Source organism: Pempheris klunzingeri, chromosome 12 (genome assembly GCF_042242105.1).
Source record: "Pempheris klunzingeri isolate RE-2024b chromosome 12, fPemKlu1.hap1, whole genome shotgun sequence".
In the NCBI taxonomy this organism is placed as follows: Eukaryota; Metazoa; Chordata; class Actinopteri; order Acropomatiformes; family Pempheridae; genus Pempheris; species Pempheris klunzingeri.
Genome location: NC_092023.1, coordinates 18,275,641 through 18,294,751, shown reverse-complemented (window position 1 = coordinate 18,294,751; position 19,111 = coordinate 18,275,641). Strand labels below are relative to the sequence as shown.

At 43.5% G+C, this 19,111-nt stretch overlaps 1 protein-coding gene across 3 annotated transcripts in view; it reads left to right on the top strand.

Annotated features, from left to right (window-relative positions):
• Positions 1-19,111, top strand: part of lyst (lysosomal trafficking regulator) — a 56,693-nt gene that overhangs the window by 19,397 nt on the left and 18,185 nt on the right. For 2 of the 3 annotated variants that reach the window (XM_070840465.1, XM_070840463.1), the window contains exons 6-22: positions 178-2,281; positions 5,443-6,391; positions 6,491-6,652; positions 8,875-9,031; positions 10,780-10,991; positions 11,111-11,177; positions 11,779-11,888; positions 12,554-12,926; positions 13,020-13,176; positions 13,291-13,464; positions 13,553-13,713; positions 14,353-14,543; positions 15,217-15,462; positions 16,664-16,837; positions 17,693-17,842; positions 18,654-18,791; positions 18,875-19,073. In XM_070840465.1, coding sequence (XP_070696566.1) covers positions 178-2,281; positions 5,443-6,391; positions 6,491-6,652; positions 8,875-9,031; positions 10,780-10,991; positions 11,111-11,177; positions 11,779-11,888; positions 12,554-12,926; positions 13,020-13,176; positions 13,291-13,464; positions 13,553-13,713; positions 14,353-14,543; positions 15,217-15,462; positions 16,664-16,837; positions 17,693-17,842; positions 18,654-18,791; positions 18,875-19,073 — 5,724 coding nt within the window. Of the gene's footprint in view, positions 1-177; positions 2,282-5,442; positions 6,392-6,490; positions 6,653-8,874; positions 9,032-10,779; positions 10,992-11,110; positions 11,178-11,778; positions 11,889-12,553; positions 13,177-13,290; positions 13,465-13,552; positions 13,714-14,352; positions 14,544-15,216; positions 15,463-16,663; positions 16,838-17,692; positions 17,843-18,653; positions 18,792-18,874; positions 19,074-19,111 lie in introns of all 3 variants that reach the window. The other variant, XM_070840464.1, reaches the window with a different exon arrangement.

The following is a 19,111-nucleotide window of genomic DNA, read 5'->3' as shown; positions in this document are numbered from 1 at the left end:
GGGACATTGAAATTTCAAAATGGCTGATATTTTAAGGTTGATTTTAAGTCTCAATTCCTGAAATGTGACAAACTGGCATGAATCCGCAGTATATAATTTAAGTTTAGAGTGTATCAAAATAACAGTATGGCATTTAAGTCCAGAATGAAACCCCCAGACGTTTCTGTGTGTTGACAGATTTCACCCTGCCGTCCTTACTGGAGGTATTCCTAAGCCGGGAGGTGAAGGCCACCCCTCTCAGAGCAGGACAGAAGGCTGCAGCAGATGAACAGAACTCTGGGAAGAGGCCCCGGGTCAGCAGTGGCACCTGGAAGCCACGGAGGTCACGCAGGACAGCACAGAGATACTCTGTAAAGGATGCTCGGAAGTCCCAGGTTTCTACCTCAGATTCGGAAGCCAATCCTGAAGACAAAGCTGTCCCAGGGCCTGGTAGTGCAAGGAGCCGAAGGTCACATGGCTCCACCATTCGGGTAAGCTGTCAGCATCACCGTTCAGAGGCCTCACAGTTGACATCAACCACCACCACCACAGAAACCATGAGCGCACCATACCCACACCCCCGAGCCCCTGGATCCCAGATGGCGGACACCGAGACCCTGACAGACCCAGCTGCAATATCAATTTTCAACCGTATGGAAAACTCCCCCTTTGATCTCTGCCATGTGTTACTTTCTCTGCTGGAGAAAGTTTGTAAATTTGACATGAGTATCAACCACAACCCTGGCCTGGCAGTCAGCGTCGTGCCCACGCTCACAGAGATCCTGACTGAGTTTGGAGACTGCTGTGGTCCAGGGGGAGGGGGTGGAGGCATAACGGGGGCAGAGGAGCTTGCTGGAGGCTGGACAGAAGAGCCTATTGCACTGGTCCAGAGGATGCTTCTACGCACCATCCTGCATCTGATGTCAGTGGATGTGAGTCAGAGTGAAACCCTCCCAGATAGCCTTAGACGCAGCCTGACAGACCTGCTGCGAGCCACCCTCAAAATCCGGAGCTGCTTGGACAGACAGACTAACCCCTTTGCTCCTCGACCCAAGAAGACCCTGCAAGAGGTCCAGGATGACTTTTCATTCTCCCGCTACCGCCACAGGGCGCTACTGCTGCCAGAGCTTCTAGAGGGAGTACTGCAAGTGCTGCTGGGTTGCCTGCAGGCCTCCACACCCAACCCCTTTTTCTTTAGCCAGGCATTGGAGCTCATCCATGAGTTTGTCCAGCACCGTGGCCTTGAGCTGTTTGAAGCCACAGTGCTGCGACTGGAGGGACTTAGCAGGGCCAGGGATTCTGAAGTAGTAGGTGAAGCTTCAGAGAGACTGCGAGGTCTCATTGCAGGGGTCTTTAAGATCATCAGTGCTGTGAAGAAGGCAAAGTCAGAGCAGCTGCATCAGTCTGTGTGCGCCCGCCGCCGCCACCGCCGCTGTGAATATTCCCACTTTCTGCATCACCACAGAGACCTGTCAGGTTTGCCCGTCTCTGCCTTCAAGCAGGCTGCTAGACGTAACCCCTTTGAAGAAGATGGAGAGGGCAAGGAAGGGATGGAGGGTGACGCAGTGCGTTACCCAGAGCGCTGCTGCTGCCTGGCCACCTGTTCTCACCAGTGTCTGCGGCTCTTGCAGCGACTCTCTCCCAGTGGGCCAGCCGTGTTGCAGGTACTGGCTGGGGTGCAGGCTGTTGGAATCTGCTGTTGTATGGACCCCCGCTCAGTCGTAGGACCCCTGCTACATGCGTTCCAAGCTCCAGGTCTGCGTAGTTACCAGTCTCATGTTCTCAGTGTCCTGGGCAGACTGATCCTAGACCAGCTTGGCGGAGGGCAGCCTTCAGAGAAAGCCAAGTTGGCCTCCTGTAACATCTGCACTCTAGACAGCAGCCAGCTGCCCGGCCTGGAGGAGACACTGCAGCACGGAGATCCTTCAACCGTTTCTACCAGTCTGTGTTACCGCTCCCAGGGTATTCTGCCAAGTGGAGGGGGCGCAGAAGACATGCTGTGGAAGTGGGATGCTCTGGAGGCCTACCAAGAGCTAGTGTTTGGTGAAGACTGGCAGCTGAGCCAGCAGATAGCTGGCCATGTGTGTCATGTGACTCTGCGGGGCAATGCTGTAGTGCAATGGCAGCTCTACACGCACATCTTCAACCCAGTGCTGCAGAGAGGGGTCGAGCTGGCCCATCATGCCCAACAGCTGGGGGTCTCCACAGTCTGTACTCAGGCCTGCAGCTATCACACGCAGTGCCTGCCTGTGGAGGTACTACTCATTTACCTGCAAACGTTACCTACCCTCCTCAAATCAAGGTGAGCCTTTTTTTTTCTTCATCAATTTAAGATGTGATTTTCTTTTTTTTCAATAGTTGAATCAGTCTCTCTGAGTTTTTCCTTTAGTACTGGACAGCATTTCATTGTTCTGCCAAAGATGTGTGAGAAATTTTTTTTAGGTAGATGTGTATCTGCAAGCTGCTTGTGGGTTAAGTAAATGCAGAAGGATCAACAATCTGTGTTTAAACTCACCTCCTGTTACATTGAAGTGATGCAGATGATTGTTTTGAATTTTAGCTAATTTTCTCAAGTAAAGGATTCTGCTCCTTTCATACTGTCACATAAAGCAAATGTAATCAGCCAGCTTATAACAAGTCATCCAATACCTACTTGTATATTGTATGTAATTAGAGCCTCTCCAGGTTGTTGCTAATTGATGCTAATCAATAATTTATAACAGCTTTGTCGACTTAGTGAGAGATGGAAGATTGACCGCTTATGTAACATTAATACGAGTCTGGCAGACGTCTGGCAAAAGCAGGTGCTTGTGGTGTTTGCACGGATACTCTGACAAAATGCTTCCAAAATTGAATTAGTATAATGCCGTATTCATCAGGTTTTACTTTTGATTTGGATATTATCAGCTGGCAGTTGAGTTCTCAGCTTTGAGACGATCCAGAGACAAGCAGGTGAAGCAAACCCTGAATAACCCAAATGTGTGAATGCGAGTGTGAACGTGTTTCTGTCTGTGTGTTAACCCAGGTAACTTGTCTAGGTTGTACACCGGCTCCTGCCCAATGCATGCTGGGATAGGTTGAATCCCCTTGCGACCCAAAACAAGATCAGTGGGTATAGAAAATGGATGGATGGATGCTTTGAGGTGGTCTGTCAGCAGTGGGCTGATAGGTTTCCTTATTAAAATTCAGAGTGTGTTGTTTTGCTCTCTGCAGGTTTGACTGGTGTTCAAAGTCTCTACAGCTGTGATGTTTTCAGAGCACACTTTAGAGACATTTTTAGGTCCTTGTGATTATGTAAGGGGCATCATTAGTCTCATAGTCAGATAAATTTCACTTTAAGAATAACCTTGTTTTTTCCCTTCATCTACCTTTAATGCATTTTTGTTACACCATTATAGCAATGCTCAGTAAATGTTTGTAATTTGCATACACAAGGAAACTCATTAATATAATTGGTTCTACAAGTGATGTACATACCAATAAAACTGTGAGTCAAACAAGTTTTGAATAATGAGTTTTCACCCATACTAAACGCACATTGGCTAAAATATCTCCTGTTGTGTGAGGACACAAAACCGTATCAGCTGTTAAATTTGGGCCACGCAGTGAACTTACTATGTGATATCTCGTTATTCTTTGTTGGTCTAAACAATTGCACATTATGCAGCTTATAACATTTAGTCTGTTTTATAACAGTATTACAACATTATTGAAACTTTAGATTGCAGCACTGGGCTGATGAATTAACAAAAAACATTTCTCAGTATGGGCTGGTACAATGGCAAAGGTTACTGTACAGCAAGATCAGAATGAACTACTGAACTACTGCTTCTAAACAGAACAAAAACACCCATCCCTGCACACACTACCGCATATGGTCAGTCTCATTAGGTTAGATTACACAGCTCCATCTGCTGGGCCAATCACAGATCTGAGGTTTTTTTTTTCTTTTGAAACATTTGGACAACATTAGGTGACTGAGAATCGTAGATATAGTTTACCTAATATGACTTTATCCAGGCTGTAGAAACAATCTCTCTATTAGTATTTTTTGTCAGTGAGGACAAGGAAAGAAGATCAGGAGTTAAATAACCACTTGTACCCACATTGTATTCATAGTGTAAGAAACACTGTTTGAATTTTGGTAGTGTAGGAGACTCAGACACTGTTTTGAATTGTTAAGTGTTTGGCTATTTTACATCTCATCGATTGAGAGAAGCATGCCAACAAGAAAAGCTGTTGCAAGATAACCTCAAAGCCAAGTAATCTTCTCGAAGCTGTACATCATTCGACATCTCGCCTGCCTCGTCATCATCTTGCCCTTCACCTTATGCTTTCTGCATAACAGAACTCCATATTTTTCAGACGAGTGCATTAAATATTCAGGCTAATGAAGAGGCATCCTGATGGACTTGCACACCACTAATGAAAAGAGGAAATGTTCTGAAAAAGCAGAATTAATCAACATTAATTCAGAGGAGGGCTGGAGGACCACTTTGAATTAGGGGGAAAATCAGCAAGTTTATAATCTATTAAATTTATCTATTTCATGCACTGAGATCAAAGCTTCAACTGAACATCTGTTTCAGTTCCTTAACATACTTTGTTGACAACCCATGCTGAGATTAAAGTGTATTTTATTCTAGCCAGTTTATGCCAGCACATCTGTTAAAAGTGTTGTTTTCTCTTACCAAATGTTGATTTAACCTTATCTCAGAGGTGACACGTTTCTCTTCTGCACTAATTTACCCTGCATCATATTAGGGTAATTTATTATGTATTACTGCCTCAACAGTTTGATACCAGTAGTAAACAAATTTAAAAGGGTAAAATGTCAGCTTTGTTTTGCTAACTAAACATATGATTCACATTCAGCGTGACACAATGCGACAGAAATTTGTCAGTAAAAATAAACGCACAACAAAAAAACACATTAGATAACAAAGCAGATGGAGTATATAAAGAAGCAACTAACAAATGTTCCAGGTGTGTTCATGTGCAAAGTTAGGGCATAGTGTCCTTCACAGCTAATTTATCATGTTAATGGAAGTTGACTAATTTATTTAAAGGAGTTGTTGTGCCTTGGGGAAATTATATCTGCAACCTGATGGGAGGAAATGAAATAAGTGATGGAAGGAGTGTGAAGAGTGCTCTGTGATGGCGGTGGCTTTTCCTCTGATGCACTAGGTGTAGTTTGTTAGATTAGACCGAGTTGTGCTATTTTTTGTAATTGCTTGAAGATCTAGGTTCTAATTTAAATGAGTGCACTTCACATCTACCCTTTGTGTCATCATATTAATCCAAGGAGGGGCGAATGTATAGCTACAGATATCGCTCCTAAGGGTAATTTTTAAGTAAATGAATGGCATTTAAGTGCATTTAAATGTTAAAGATAAATTGTAAGTCATGGTAACTGCCCGTATATAAATTGTGTGTAATTTCTATGTCATTTTTGTGTTACAGGGTGATCAGAGACCTTTTTGTCAGTTGTAATGGGCTCAATCAGGTGACCGAGCTCGTCTACCTAGACCAGACACGCTCTATGGCTTTAAAGGTGTTTGAGACTCTGATAATAGGCATTGGACACCAGCAGGCTGAAGGGGTGCTTCAGGAGCTGGAGAGCGCTGATGTGGAAGAACGTGAGGCCGTCTTGGGCCTGGCTGAGGAACTGGGGTCCCGTGTGGCAGGAGAAGGCCCACAGAGCCTCAGCAAGTTCTATGAAGGCCTAAAGGAGGCGTATCCACGTCATAAGGGTCGGAGTGGGCAGGGCCGGGGGCCGGGGCGCAGCCGAGCAGAGACCCACCTCCATGTTATCAACCTCTTCTTGTGTGTGGCCTTTCTCTGTGTCAGCAAGGAGGCTGATTCGGACCGGGACTCAGCCAATGACTCTGAGGACACTTCAGGTTATGACAGTACAGCCAGTGAACCTCTTGGCGGGCGACTGCCTTACCTGTCTCCAGACAGCGTGGCTCTGCCCTCCAAAGAGCAGGTACGTCGTGCTGCAGATGTTTGGTCAGTGTGTCGGTGGATCTACCTAGCCAGCCCCTTGTTTCAGAGGCAGTTCTTCAGGCTCGGAGGACTGGATGTCTGCTTGCGCCTCATGGCGATGGTTATTCAGAAACTTTCCTGTAAGACCAAGGATGGAAAAGCAAAGAAGAAGAGGGATGGTAAGGGCAAAGGCAGCCCTGAATCCACAGCCCCTGCTTCTTTACCAGGACTGGATGAGACAACTCACGATTCAGCCGACACCCTCGGCTCTGGTACAGCTGAGGGAAAGACCAAAGATCCAGCAAAGAAGCTGGAGGAAGAGTGGCAACTACAAAGTATTCGTCTCCTTGAGGCCTTGCTGGCCATTTGTCTGCACAGTGCTAACTCAGCCCTGCAGAGGATAGAGCCCGAGCTTTCTTATCAGGTATGTAGCTTGATATCATATTGATCGGCTACTTCCTCACCAGCCACACAAAACCACTTTGACCCTGGTTTAAATTTATCTGTCTCCTCTTGTCTGTAGCTCCAGTCAGTCGAAGAGACCCTGTTTGAGGTGAGAGACCAGCTGTCTCGCTCAGGGGTGGTGAACTCCGACCTCGCTGTTCCTCTGTTTGACTCTCTCCTGAGAGTGGCCTTGGCCGAGGTGTCATCCAGCCCTGATCCCCCTGAGGAGAAGTCAGACAGGGTGAGTCCTGCCTTGGGAGAAACTGTGAGTGAAGTCAATGCACCTTTTTTATATTCTCAACTTTCTGTGCATCAAGAAGTACGTTCATTTGACTCCTCTACAGCTTCAGTGCAGGCCACCAGTGTTCACCAAAGGATAAAGCTCTATAAAGCAAAATATTATTCTATCCATCTTTTACTGTTTGGCGGGACAGCCTCTACTCACTAAAATTCAGCTTCTTTAAAATTTCTAAGTTAAACTAAACTTGTTTTTGGTTACACATTATGTCTCTGAGTTTAAGGTGCTGAACATTCACCATTGTTGCATGTCATTACTATCTCTCTCTGCTAAATACCCGTTGAGTGTCTATACTGTGAGCTCTCTGATCGGGACATAAAACACCAAAAGATACTTAAAAAAATCCAAGCAAAGAAGTGAAACTATTATTATTTTATAGCAGTGAGGTCCTATTTACTTTCTTTATCTTGCCCAATTCTAATCAATAGTTTCAGCAAGGTGGCAAATGAGAGAGATGACCAGGAAGAAACAGCATCTGGTTATGTGCTACCCAATCATATTAAATTAACATCCGATGTTCCCAATGAGCAGCTGTCAAGGCTATGGATCATCACAGGTGTTAACTAATCAGATGTATAGGGAATCTTTACTTGATAAAATTCACTCAAACACAATAAAAACATATTTCATTTACAGTTTCTGTTAAAAGTTAAAAGTTTAATTAAAAGTTTCTATTAAAATTATAAATAGTTTCTATTACAGTTGTTTTTGCTGCTTTTTTCCCTGTAGAATGAAGCACATTGTGTAAAGTCACCACACACTGCTTCTACAGCTGAACACCAGCAGCAAAATATAAAGAGCAGTGGTGTTTATTTTGGAGGCAATCATACAATGACAGGAAAACCATTTTCTAGCAAAGCGTTGTCAAGCGTCAAGGCAGCTGTGTATGGCCACTCACACTATGTCGCTTAGCAGCCGTTATCTGCCTGATTTACAACAAAACAGCACACATAAATTATGATAGCCCTTGTTTAGACTAAGCAGCGATATCCACTGCATGAACATGAACAACCACTGCCTCATTTTGAAACCCAAATAGGTCTCTAATATTCTGTTAAGTTCTCAAACATTATTATTTTACTTTATTATTACTGATATTTCTGATATTGTTGTTATTATATTGTTATTATTGTTACTACTAAATTATTATTGTTGTTCTCCTCTGTAATTAGGGTTTAGGGTTACTCTATTCAGTGCCACTCTATTCTTCTTGTTGTCCTTCTATCTGTCTGTCAAAGAAAAAATCCCTCAGCCACAGCAACCCCCATCTCCTCAACAGTGTCACTGTCACTGTTGGGTACACTAATGAATGATTCTCAAGGCCTGTACAATCGTGTGCTTAGGACCACACATGCAACAGTTTTTTTCTTGTTCTGGGAAGTGAGACAAATATAGAAAAACCACTGTCCAATAATTTTTTTTCTGGCTGACTTCCCTCCTGGTAGTGGGTGTCACAGCATTAGATGTGTTTTTCTCAAGTCTTAAAATGCCTGTCTGACTAAGCCTGTTCCAACACAGGAGGATTTAGCTTTTTATATAATAGATTTACCTATTTCCTCAGAGCTTAGTTCTTTCTCAGTGAGCCCGACAGAGTGTGATGCTCATTTAACCATTACAAGCATGTGCTATGAAGCTCCAAGATTAGTCTTCCACCACAAAGTTTGCCCACTGAAGGACTTTTCTTTGAAATGTTCACAATTCAATATCAAAGCTGTGTGTGTGTGTGTGTGTGTGTGTGTGTGTGTGTGTGTGTGTGTGTGTGTGTGTGTGTGTGTGTGTGTGTGTGTGTGTCTACATTCACACAGGAAGAACTGGGCTGTGTGTGTGCAGTGCAAGTCAGCTGATATTTGTCTTATGACCAAATTTCTTGTATTTTTTTCCCCCTCATCACTTGAAAAAACATTTAGTTGGCAATTTATTTGCTGTATTAGTGGTAGGGCTGCTGCTCGTCAGGATTGGGTAAGCTCTTGCGAAATGGATCTTATCTTACCAGCCACCTGACAGTTAACCAGGCCATGAGCTTGGTTTGGTTGTTTTCAGACTAAATTGGATTGAAATTCCCGACTTCTTCTGGCCTACCCTCCTCTTTCTCTCCCTCTCTCTCTCTCTCTCTCTCTCTCTGTCTCTCTCTGTCTCTCGCTCTCTCACACTTTCTTTTATGCCAGAAGCTCCAGGTGTTGGCTGAGGGGGAGGCCCCAGCAGGCGATCTGTCTGAGGAGGTGGACGAGGCGCAGAGCTGTGGCGTCAAGCCCCCTGGGGAGGAGGAGGGCTACGACGCTGACAGCGAAAGCAACCCTGAGGACATGGCCAAGCAGGAAGAGGGTAGGTCCACACTTACTGCCACACACACACACACACACACACACACGCACTCTCTCTCTCTTACTCCCATTTTCTTCTCCTCAGGAATCTACAGCTACTTCACACACACCTGACTGCAGCAAATAATAGCAGCTTGCGTTACTTGCCATACTTTAACTGTCGACTGCAGATTAATTTTTCTGCTTTATACTTCCCTGGGATTATTTTAAGAACACTGTATATCACTCATCCATGCACTCCGTCTTCTCCACCATTTGCTTTCGTTGGTAATAAATGTCAGCAGACTAGCCTTGATGGATTCAGAGGTCATGTATTGGTCTCAACCTCTAAACATGCTGATTTTTAGCCTTGGGAGGTCTTGCTTTTTCTACTACTGAATTAATCATTCAAGGCATTTGTTGAGTTATTATGCGTCATTGCTTTTCCTTGCGTTCACAGCATGGTGTTGTGTTAAACACATTCATGGTTTTTAAGCAATTTGCTGAGTAAAACACCACATCCTCCTTCGGTTTGCTATGGAGGATATTTGGCAATAACAAGTGACTGGCTTTTATTGCGTACATATGACATGGCAAAAACAGACTTGAGCGCTTTTCCTCACAACGGCCTCTTGTGTGTGTGTCTCCATTCTGGTCTCCCAGGTTAAGAGCGTGGCCTGATTACAACCTTTTTTACTTTTTCATCCCCTCATAATAGAGCCATTGTGTTATATTTTACAACTGCAGGCAGCTACACTATGTAGACTCATGAGTTGGACCTTGTGACTACCAGTCCCCATCAAATGGAGACTTCCTGGAAAACTCTTACGTCCTGGAAAACAGTGAATCTTTACCGCTGACCTCATGCTAGACAGATAAATAAATGAACTCCAATGCACACAGTTTCATTATTTTTTTAGTAATTACACCGCTCTGTCTTTCAGCTCAATGTTAACATTGAACATCCTGGTTCAATAGGAAATGCATCATCAACATCTATTCAAAATGCCCCCCAAAAATTACAGTTGCTAAATTTATGGTCAGTAATGTTTGGTTTAGTCATAGTGCTTTTTTTTTTTTTTTTTTCTTTTAAATGTTCCACTATGAAGTATTTTGGTGTGTGTGTGTGTTGCTTTATTGAAAGGTACTTTTGCAGCAAATTACTGTTTACACTTTACCAGCTTCTTCAGTTATACGACCTATGAGAAGAGGATAATAGAAATGATTTCTGAATTAAAGATGACATTTCTTTTCCTAAAGCAGCAGCAAAAATATGTCATGAAATACTGTAATTAAATTCAACCTCAGACCAAACATAGGCATCTAAATTTTCCACAAAATGGTGTTATACACCTTTAAGTTTATATTGACTGAAAGCAGTATGTATCTGGACGTGTGACTGTTAGATGGAGGCAAACTGTGTAGCTGTGCGTAGGGAGAGAGAGCGCGATTCATTAATGAAAGGAGGTCCCAGAATCTGCGTGAGAGCCTGCTGGGCTGCTCTCCTGTAAATCATGAGGGGACTCCCATGCTTCTCTGAGGCTGAGCACAGGACTGAGGCTAATTCATTTTTATGCGCTGCCTCCAAGATGGCAGGTTGGAGCTGAATCAGAGGCTGCCTGTGGATCATGAAGCTAGTTTCAGCAGCACAGCCTGCCAGCGCGTGTTACTGTGTTACCGCAGTTGGTGTGATGTTTATCATCTCTCCATGTCTGTGTGCGAGTCTCTTGCTGTTTCCATGATTTCGTGTGTGTGTGGCTGTTCTCATAGGAGTGAAGGTGGAGTCTTCTGTGCTGCGTGAGTTTGTGGTGGTGGTGGATGGGCCCGGGCGTGGCGTGCTGCTGTTCCCGGAGATCTGCACAATGGAGCTACAGCTTCTCGCCACTGGCTCCCCAGACCTGGAGGTTCTGAGTCACGTATTTCACAGCCTGCTGGGTGCAGTGCACGGCAACCGCCGCAATGCTGCCTTGCTCTATGACCAGGTCAGACCACTTCTTCATCTTTGTAATCCTCTTAACCACCGTGGCAGTCTGTAGTTGTCTTACTTTTCCCCTCATCTCTGCTCTGATTATTGACTGGACCCTTATTCTGTTTCTCACAGGGAGGAGTCAAAACCATCCTGTCTGGCTTTCACAACATCCTCAGCCAATCAGACCCCTCCTTTACAGGTTTGTCATTTCTCCTGTCTTGTTTTTGCTTTATCTGACACTGTAGGATATTTTTCATGTTTGACATGAAAGCAAAAAAAGTCAGATTTTTTTCTTTCTTCTTTTTGCTGCTGCTGCTGTTGACATTTTGACTGGGTCCTCAGGGATCAACTGTCATACTCATTATGAGTAATGTTAGTAATTCTTGGGAAAATCTGTACCCAATGAGTTTACGTATATGATTTAACATTGTAATTATTGTTATTATTATTATTGCTGTTATTGTTATGTGTTCATTTTTATCTTATTTGATGTTAGAAGATAAGGAAAAAAGGAAAGAAAATAGTTTTTACTCTATTTGCAGTGTTGGTTGCAGCTTCTTTTTTTTTTATACTGCTTCGGACTTTTAGTATCATCCACATGGTATGTGTCAAAGTCTCATGACAACACAGTCCTCAGACTCTGTGGCCTTTTTGTTTTTCTTATCATTTATATATTTTTTTTTTGCTGAGAACAAAGCAGGCAGTAATGCTCTTTTGTCTTATTGCCTGTGGTGTTCAGGAGCATGCCAAAGTAATCGCAAACTGTTTACGTAATCTCCTCTTCGTTGGTCTACATTCAGATTGCCAGACTGTGCTTGTGGAGCTGCTGGTTGCCATGGTGAGCCAGCGAATCACAGCGGAGGAACTGGCTCTATTGATTCGGCTCTTCCTGGAGAAGACCCCACCAACTGTAAATAATAAACCTCATCACTCAACAATACACTGCTAGCTTACATTCAGGGTGTCGACACTGATAACGTATGCTCACAGCGTCTACACATTCAATTTTTCAGCAGGAACAAACAACTTATTTGTAAGACATGCTTCCCATCACACACTCTTTTCACGTGTCGGTTCTTTAAAAGTCTTCGACACATAATGCTCCCCTGGGCCCTCTTCAGTCTATATCCAATTAACACCAATGTGTGCGGAACAGATGTGATGCTACAACTTATTACCACAGGTCTGTGTTTAATTGGAATCCAGCAGCAGACATCACTAATAACCTGTCTCCAAGAAATAGGCCCCCAAAAAGGAAGAGAGGGGCTTATTTTTAACCATGTGAGCGTAATGACATGTGACCCGTGTTTTCGGTCTATGAAAATGAGACACTTCAGTGAGTGCAGTTGCCACATATAATTGTGTTGCACTTTTCGTACTGTTACCTATGTTCTGTTTTGTTACATATTTCCGTATTATTTATGACTTGTTTGGCTCACAGGGTTACCACAGGTTTGATGCTGAGCTATTTTAAAATCCATCACACTGTTAGAGCAATTTAACTTCTTAATCTAATCTAAATTGAGACACTTCTTATTTACTTTGCTTCTTCTTGTGTAATTTGTTACGTGCCAGGAGATTTTACTGAAAGGCATCCTACAAATCGTCGAAGCCAACATGAATATGGAGCCTCTTCACTTTCTGACCTTTCCAATAATCCTTGGGGCTGCGACGCCAGGAGGGGTGTCCACCATCTCCAGACAGAACGGTGCTGCAGGAGGGAAAAGTGTTGGTCTGCTCTGGAAAGGCAAACTGTCTCCTGGGCGCAGGGAGGGGGACACCGAGCACCGACCAAGCCACCTCCATTCCTCTCCCTGGCAGATTGCTCCTCTCCACTTGCCCCTGGTAGGGCAGAACTGCTGGCCCCACATGGCCAGCGGTTTCAGCGCCTCTTTGTGGCTGAGGGTGGCAGAGCAGGAGGAGGAGGAGGACATGAACAAAGATGAGGGTGAGATGCAGATCCTTCACAAAGACTCTTACATGCCTGAAGTCCATAAACATGAACTTTTGGTTCTGAGATTCTTTAGTCATTGTTTTCCAGAAGAAAGCAACACTCCTGCAGCTGAGTCCCACCATGGTTCCTCTCAGGCTGGGACGAGATTAGTAGAGGAAGGCCTCATTCATATTCTGTCCATGGGCTCCAAGGCACTGATGCTTCAAGTGTGGGCAGACTTCTCCACAGGCTCTCTGACATTCAGGTGAGCTCCAGCGTAGACCACACTCTCAAAGATGCATGTGAAGAATGGGTGACTATTTTCTTAAGTATTAATAGCTTATGCACTTTGAAGTATTGTAACGCACTGTTCCCCCAGGATTTGCATAGACCCTAATGATGAGATAAAAGCAGGGCTGCTGGCACAGGCAGACTCCGGTGAGGAGCTACTCAGAGCGGGCCAATGGCAGCACGTCAGCCTCACTTACACCCAGCAGCCAGAGGGCAAGAAGAACATCCACGGCCGGGTGGTTGTCTGGGTGTGTGGCATCAGGTTAGGAAACGTGTAATAGCAACAGTAAGTTGATGTGGTTTTAAATCTGGAAAATAAGTAAACACTAACCCTCTGCTTTCCGTGTCAGGAAATGTGAGGTTTCTTTGGACTACACCCTACCCAGAAAGTCCAGTTTATCATCTGACAGCAACAAAACCTTCTGCATGCTGGGCCACTGTACGTCATCCACTGGAGAGCTGTTAAAGCAAGGTGGAAGCTGGACTATGGGCACCGTGCTTCTCTTCAATGGTAGGGCTCCTGTGAACTCCTGTCCTCTTTATATGACTGGAATCATGAGTCTATAAACTCTTAATCCTTGATTTTATCTGTTCTACCTCAGTGCTGCTCCCTAGTGGTACACTGATCACCAGTGTCTCTCCTATGAGCAGTATATACAAAACATGAATGTATATTCATGGTTTGTGGTTACATTTTAAAAGCATATCCGGTCTGGTAGCTCTAAAAGGCCGTTGTGATGTGTGGCAGGCTGTAGATTCTCAGCCTTCTCTGGGGAGGCTTACTGAGTACTTCTCTTGTAACATCTAATTGGCAGTGAATGGCTTACCCCTAGGCGTTCTCAACCTGTGAACCCCACTGATGTCTTAAGACAAGCTTTAGCCTCTCCGCTGTCGTTGGAATTCATCATAGGTAGCAGTTTCCTCTTGGAAGAGAAGTACTGCGAGATTCACCAAAGTTTGATGAATATAAGAAATAAAACATCAAAGCGCATCATGGGTCCTCAAGAGTCTGCTTTTGCATCACGTGTTTTTACATCATGTGTTATTTATGCATATAAATCATTTACTCGTGGTGTTGATTTAGCATCAGTGTTGGATTTCTCGCAGTGTTTGTGTCATTAGGACAGTCACTCTGTTTGTCTCCATTCAGGATCTAGAATAGGATCTGAGGAGGCTCTCTACCTGTACACCAGTGGGCCTGACCTCACCTCGATCATGCCCTGCAAGTATGGCAAGCCCAGTGGGACATTCTCCAAGTTTGTCACGGAGGAAGGCCTGAAGTGTGAGCATGTACGAGAGCTTCTGATGAAGAGCAAGGATGTGGACACAACTGCTTTGGTTGTAAGTGAGCCATTAAATCAGCATCCTCGTCACAACACAAAACAAACTCTTCTTGAATGTGAAATAGACAAAGATTTGTTTTATCACCACGGTTGTTTCATCTGTTACACAATCTCTGCATGTCAGTTGTGTCAAAATGCAGATTGGCACTGCTGGTAAACTCTGATTCAAGTGCTCTGACTGTAAGCATAGCAAATCCCCCCTCTGTCTCATTTATTGTTTCATTTCACGGTGTATGAGTAATGTGCTGTTCCAATTAGCTGTCATTAATGATACTGCACGGTAGGAAGTAATTTTTCCCCCAATGGAAAAAGCTATTACAGTTAAGCTGAAGCTATTTCAGTGAGACTGAAAATAGTTTTTCTCCCATTAAATGCTAATGGCTTTGTTGATAATAGCTCTGCTAATTAAAAAAGAAGGGAGTTAGACAAGAAGAACGAATGGCTTCCCCTCCACATCTTTATAACTTCTGTTATGCTCTAACCAAGTCTAACCCAGGTTTAAATCCATGCTTGAAATTGTAGCCCCAAGCTCGCTGGGCTCCTTGCTGGGCTCTAATTAAATTTGAACAAAAAGATCTCCCGCAGTCAATATTCAAAACTGCATGTGATTAAGTCACAGGGTGAAGGTTTTGCCTGAAAATGCTAACTGTGTGGACTGTGTTTGTGTACAGGAGAGCCTTGCCGTAGTGTATGCTCCCAGCAGTCCCAGAGTCTATACCATCTATGAGCCTGTAATCAGACTGAAGGGCCAGGCCAAGACGGTGGTTACTCAGCGGCCGTTCAGCTCGAAGGAAGTGCAGAGTGTTTCCCTGGAGCCGAACTCTCTCAGGGCTCTGCTCCCCACCGAAACTCAAGGCCTGCAGAGTGTCATGCACAAGATCGGAGGAACAGGAAATTTTGTCTTCCTCTTCGCACAGGTGGGATGATCCATGTGTTTAATGGAGCACCAGCTCTAGCTGAGTCGAAGAGGTCATTTAGACGGATGTACTGTAGAGAGAAAAAGTTTTATGTAATAAACCAGAAACGTTTGGTGGGTTTTGGTTTATTTAAGAATGTTTATCATAACTTAACATATTGATTGTTCCTCTATTAGGTTTTGAAACTTGTTGTTAGACAACGAACAACATTTACATAGAAAGAAGGGATTCAATTTTAAAGTCATAAAATCTCAGTGATCTTATGTCATAATATGAAGAAAACTGTTTGATAGAAATTTTGCGTCTGTCTTGATAAAAAATCAGGCTTTTCAAACAAAAATGCCAAACATTTGGTGAGTCCAGCTTCTCAAATCTAACAATTTGCTGCTTTTCATTGTCTTAAAAGTCTATAGGTGTATAAATAAAATGAATATGTAAGAACACTCTGAATAAGAAAATTAATTTCTACGCCCAAAAGATAAATAACAAAGCTGTATTATTTTTTTTAAGTACTGTATAGGATCATAAAAGACCTAAACCACCCTGACAACAGACTCTTTTCTCAGTGCGGTCAGGAAAGTGTTACTGCTGCCTGAAGGCCAAAACAGAGAGGATGAGAAGGAGTTTCTTCCCTCAGGCCATTTGGGTCCTGAACCAGTGACTGTACAGGAGTTTTGCACATAATTTATAATCCATAATTCAGAATTTATTCACCTGTTATACTGGTGTCATCACCGCCCCTTATATTGCATATATTATTATACACTGATTATATTGTTTTCTGTTCCCTGAACCACATTATTGTCTCATTATCTCACTGTTTTGTTTCCCTAAAATTCAAACTTAATATTCTACTTTATTTATCTCTTTGTTAGAATTTTTTGTGTTTGTGAAAGTAAAACTAAATCAAATAACTCATGTTTGGTCTCTGTTATTAAGTCTGATTTTTCAATGTGAGCTAATGAATTATGTCAGTTAGAGGCTACCTGCAGTACCTGTGTAGGATGAGTGAAGTCATGTCAGAGACTTGTTACCACTTGCTTAATGTCACTTCTAAAGACAAAGTTGGACAGTAGGCTCATGTTTGTAGGACTGTAGGAACATTGTGAAATGCAGACTGTTATAATAGTTGTTCACATTCATACATTCCCTACATGTTGTTTATATCTTTCTTTTGTGTTCTTCCGTCCCTCATCTCCAGACGGTGGAGCTGAGTGACTGTGAGAAGACCCAGGCTCTGGCCCTGCAGGTGCTGCTGTCTCTATCCAAGTTTAACCAGCACCGCATCCATGAAATGGACTGTTACCATGGTTACTCTATGATCCACCAGGTCCTCATCAAGTCCAAATGCATCGTGGGCTATCATGTGCTGAAAGTGAGTCACACCTTGAACTCTTTGCCGTCTCCTGTACCCACAGCCTCTGTCGATCTGCGCAGTAAAACATATTCACCAGAACCCGATCCAGCTCGGCGCACCGGCGCCTCTGTGAGCCAGTGTTGGTGACCCTGCTGTTACTTGACCCTCTGGCTGTGTCTGTAACTGAGCTGTCTGATGGCTGTGCACTGAAATGGATTCTGTCTGACTTGATGAAACACTGAGCTCCTGCAGAGTCACACAGCGCCTCTGCTTGCCTTTGTCACTTTAGGCTTCCACGTACAATATCGTATAGCACAGAACTGCACTGATTAGCGATATTAAACACTCATTTCCATATGAAAAGGAGAGTGCTGTTACAGTTCTTTTCTTTCTCTTTTACTTTGCTATTTATGCTTAAAAAAATGATTGTATGTCTTTTAAAAACCCATATGTTTAACCTTTTATAGGTCTACGACTGAATTCACTTGTCAGACAGATTAATAATGTAACTAACTGTGTATAAGACTCCGAGCTTCCATTTTATCTCAGTGTAGGGACCCAAAGGTCTCTTAAATTTATACCCACTGCAGTGAGGCTGGTCACAAATGATAGACTCTGATCAATACAGACCGGGCTGCTCTTGGAGTAAATGGCATTGGTTTTGACAGAGTGATAAGCACTCCAAAAAATGTCTTGGTGAATTTATTGATTCTGCTCCTGTCTGGGGTTCTTCACTGTAAGGTTTTTTTCTGGAGAGACAGCGATTATCAGTACCTTGAGGATGTGTCTGGTGAGAGTGACCAGCTCTATACTCTAGAAACACTGTAGACGTGGCTGTATTTCTGATGTGGTGGCCATTTTCTATCTTCCTAGACTTTACTTGATGGATGTTGCAGTGGACCCATCCTCGTCCTGGGGGACGATGGCCAGTTCCGGTTGGACACAGAGTCCGTCGCTGTGGTGCAGGATATCAGGCTTCTCTCAGACATCCTGCTGGACTGGAAGATCTGGGCCAAGGCCGAGGTAAACACAAGTATCAGGATCAGTCATATTTTAGCAGTGAAAGGAAGTAGACAAAATATGACAAAATGTACTCGAAGACAAACATTCATGTTTACAACTAGCTGAGTGTCATCGTCAAATTCAGACAACTAACTAAGATAAAAATAAAGACAAAGACATTTTATCCACACTGTAGTTTTACTTCATATCTGAAACTGTAAAGGAGCTAAAATCGAAATATTTTTTGTTCTAGATCTGATATTTTGCTGGTTCTAATCAGAAAAGTAGGAAAAGAGATAGTTGTGAATGTTGAATGGCTTTACACAAACTGCACATTTCTAGTTTCTCCCAAGGTCTGTTAATTTATTAACATTCATTCCTGATGAGGGCAAGAAGGCTAGAAAACATCATCATCTAACGATGAGCTGCTAATAAATTCATAGACCTCAGGAGAAACTCTGAGGTCACAGGCTCATCCATGTCAGTTTTTAGCACGTTTCTCCAAAAAGATACGCAGGAGTTAATTGGCTTAAACTAATTTTCATCTTGATTATCATGTTCTGTCAAACTTTGGGAGGAAACGCCAATGGACTGCTAGTCATGCAATCTGTATAGGTGAACAATTATTAACATTCAGTGAATGTATAATATTATTTTTAAAATTGAATGAATTAATACATTTAATTAATTAATTGAATCAAATAAGCAAAAATAATGAGGGTTTACATCCTGTGCAGCACTGCTTTACTTTGCTGAGGAGTAAATGCTGCTCTCAAGCTAGATGTTGATGTGTCTGCCTCTCCACTCACATTCACTGTGGTGTTTCTGTTAGTGTGGAGTGTGGGAAACACTGCTTGCTGCCTTAGAGATCCTCATCAGGGTGCACCACCCTCATCAGGTCTTCAACATCCGTCAGTTCCTCAAGGCTGAAGTAGTGCATCGCTTCCTGCTCACCTGCCAGGTGTTACAGGTAGGTTATTGTCACAAAACTGCTGCAGCAATAAACTTTACCACCTCAGAGACTGTTTCTAATGGCAGTGCATTTGTCTTAAGGAGCATCGGGACGAGCATCTGACCGCCATCCCACAGGAAGTCTGTCTCTCCTTCGTCAAAATTATCCAGGAGGTACTCGGGTCTCCTCCGGACATGGAACTGCTAAAACTGATCTACAACTTTCTGCTGGCTGTGCACCCACCTACCAACACCTATGTCTGCCACACCCCATCCAGCTTCTACTTTTCACTACACATAGGTGAGGGAGTAGTGTATGTGGGCGGCTGTGGCTCAGAG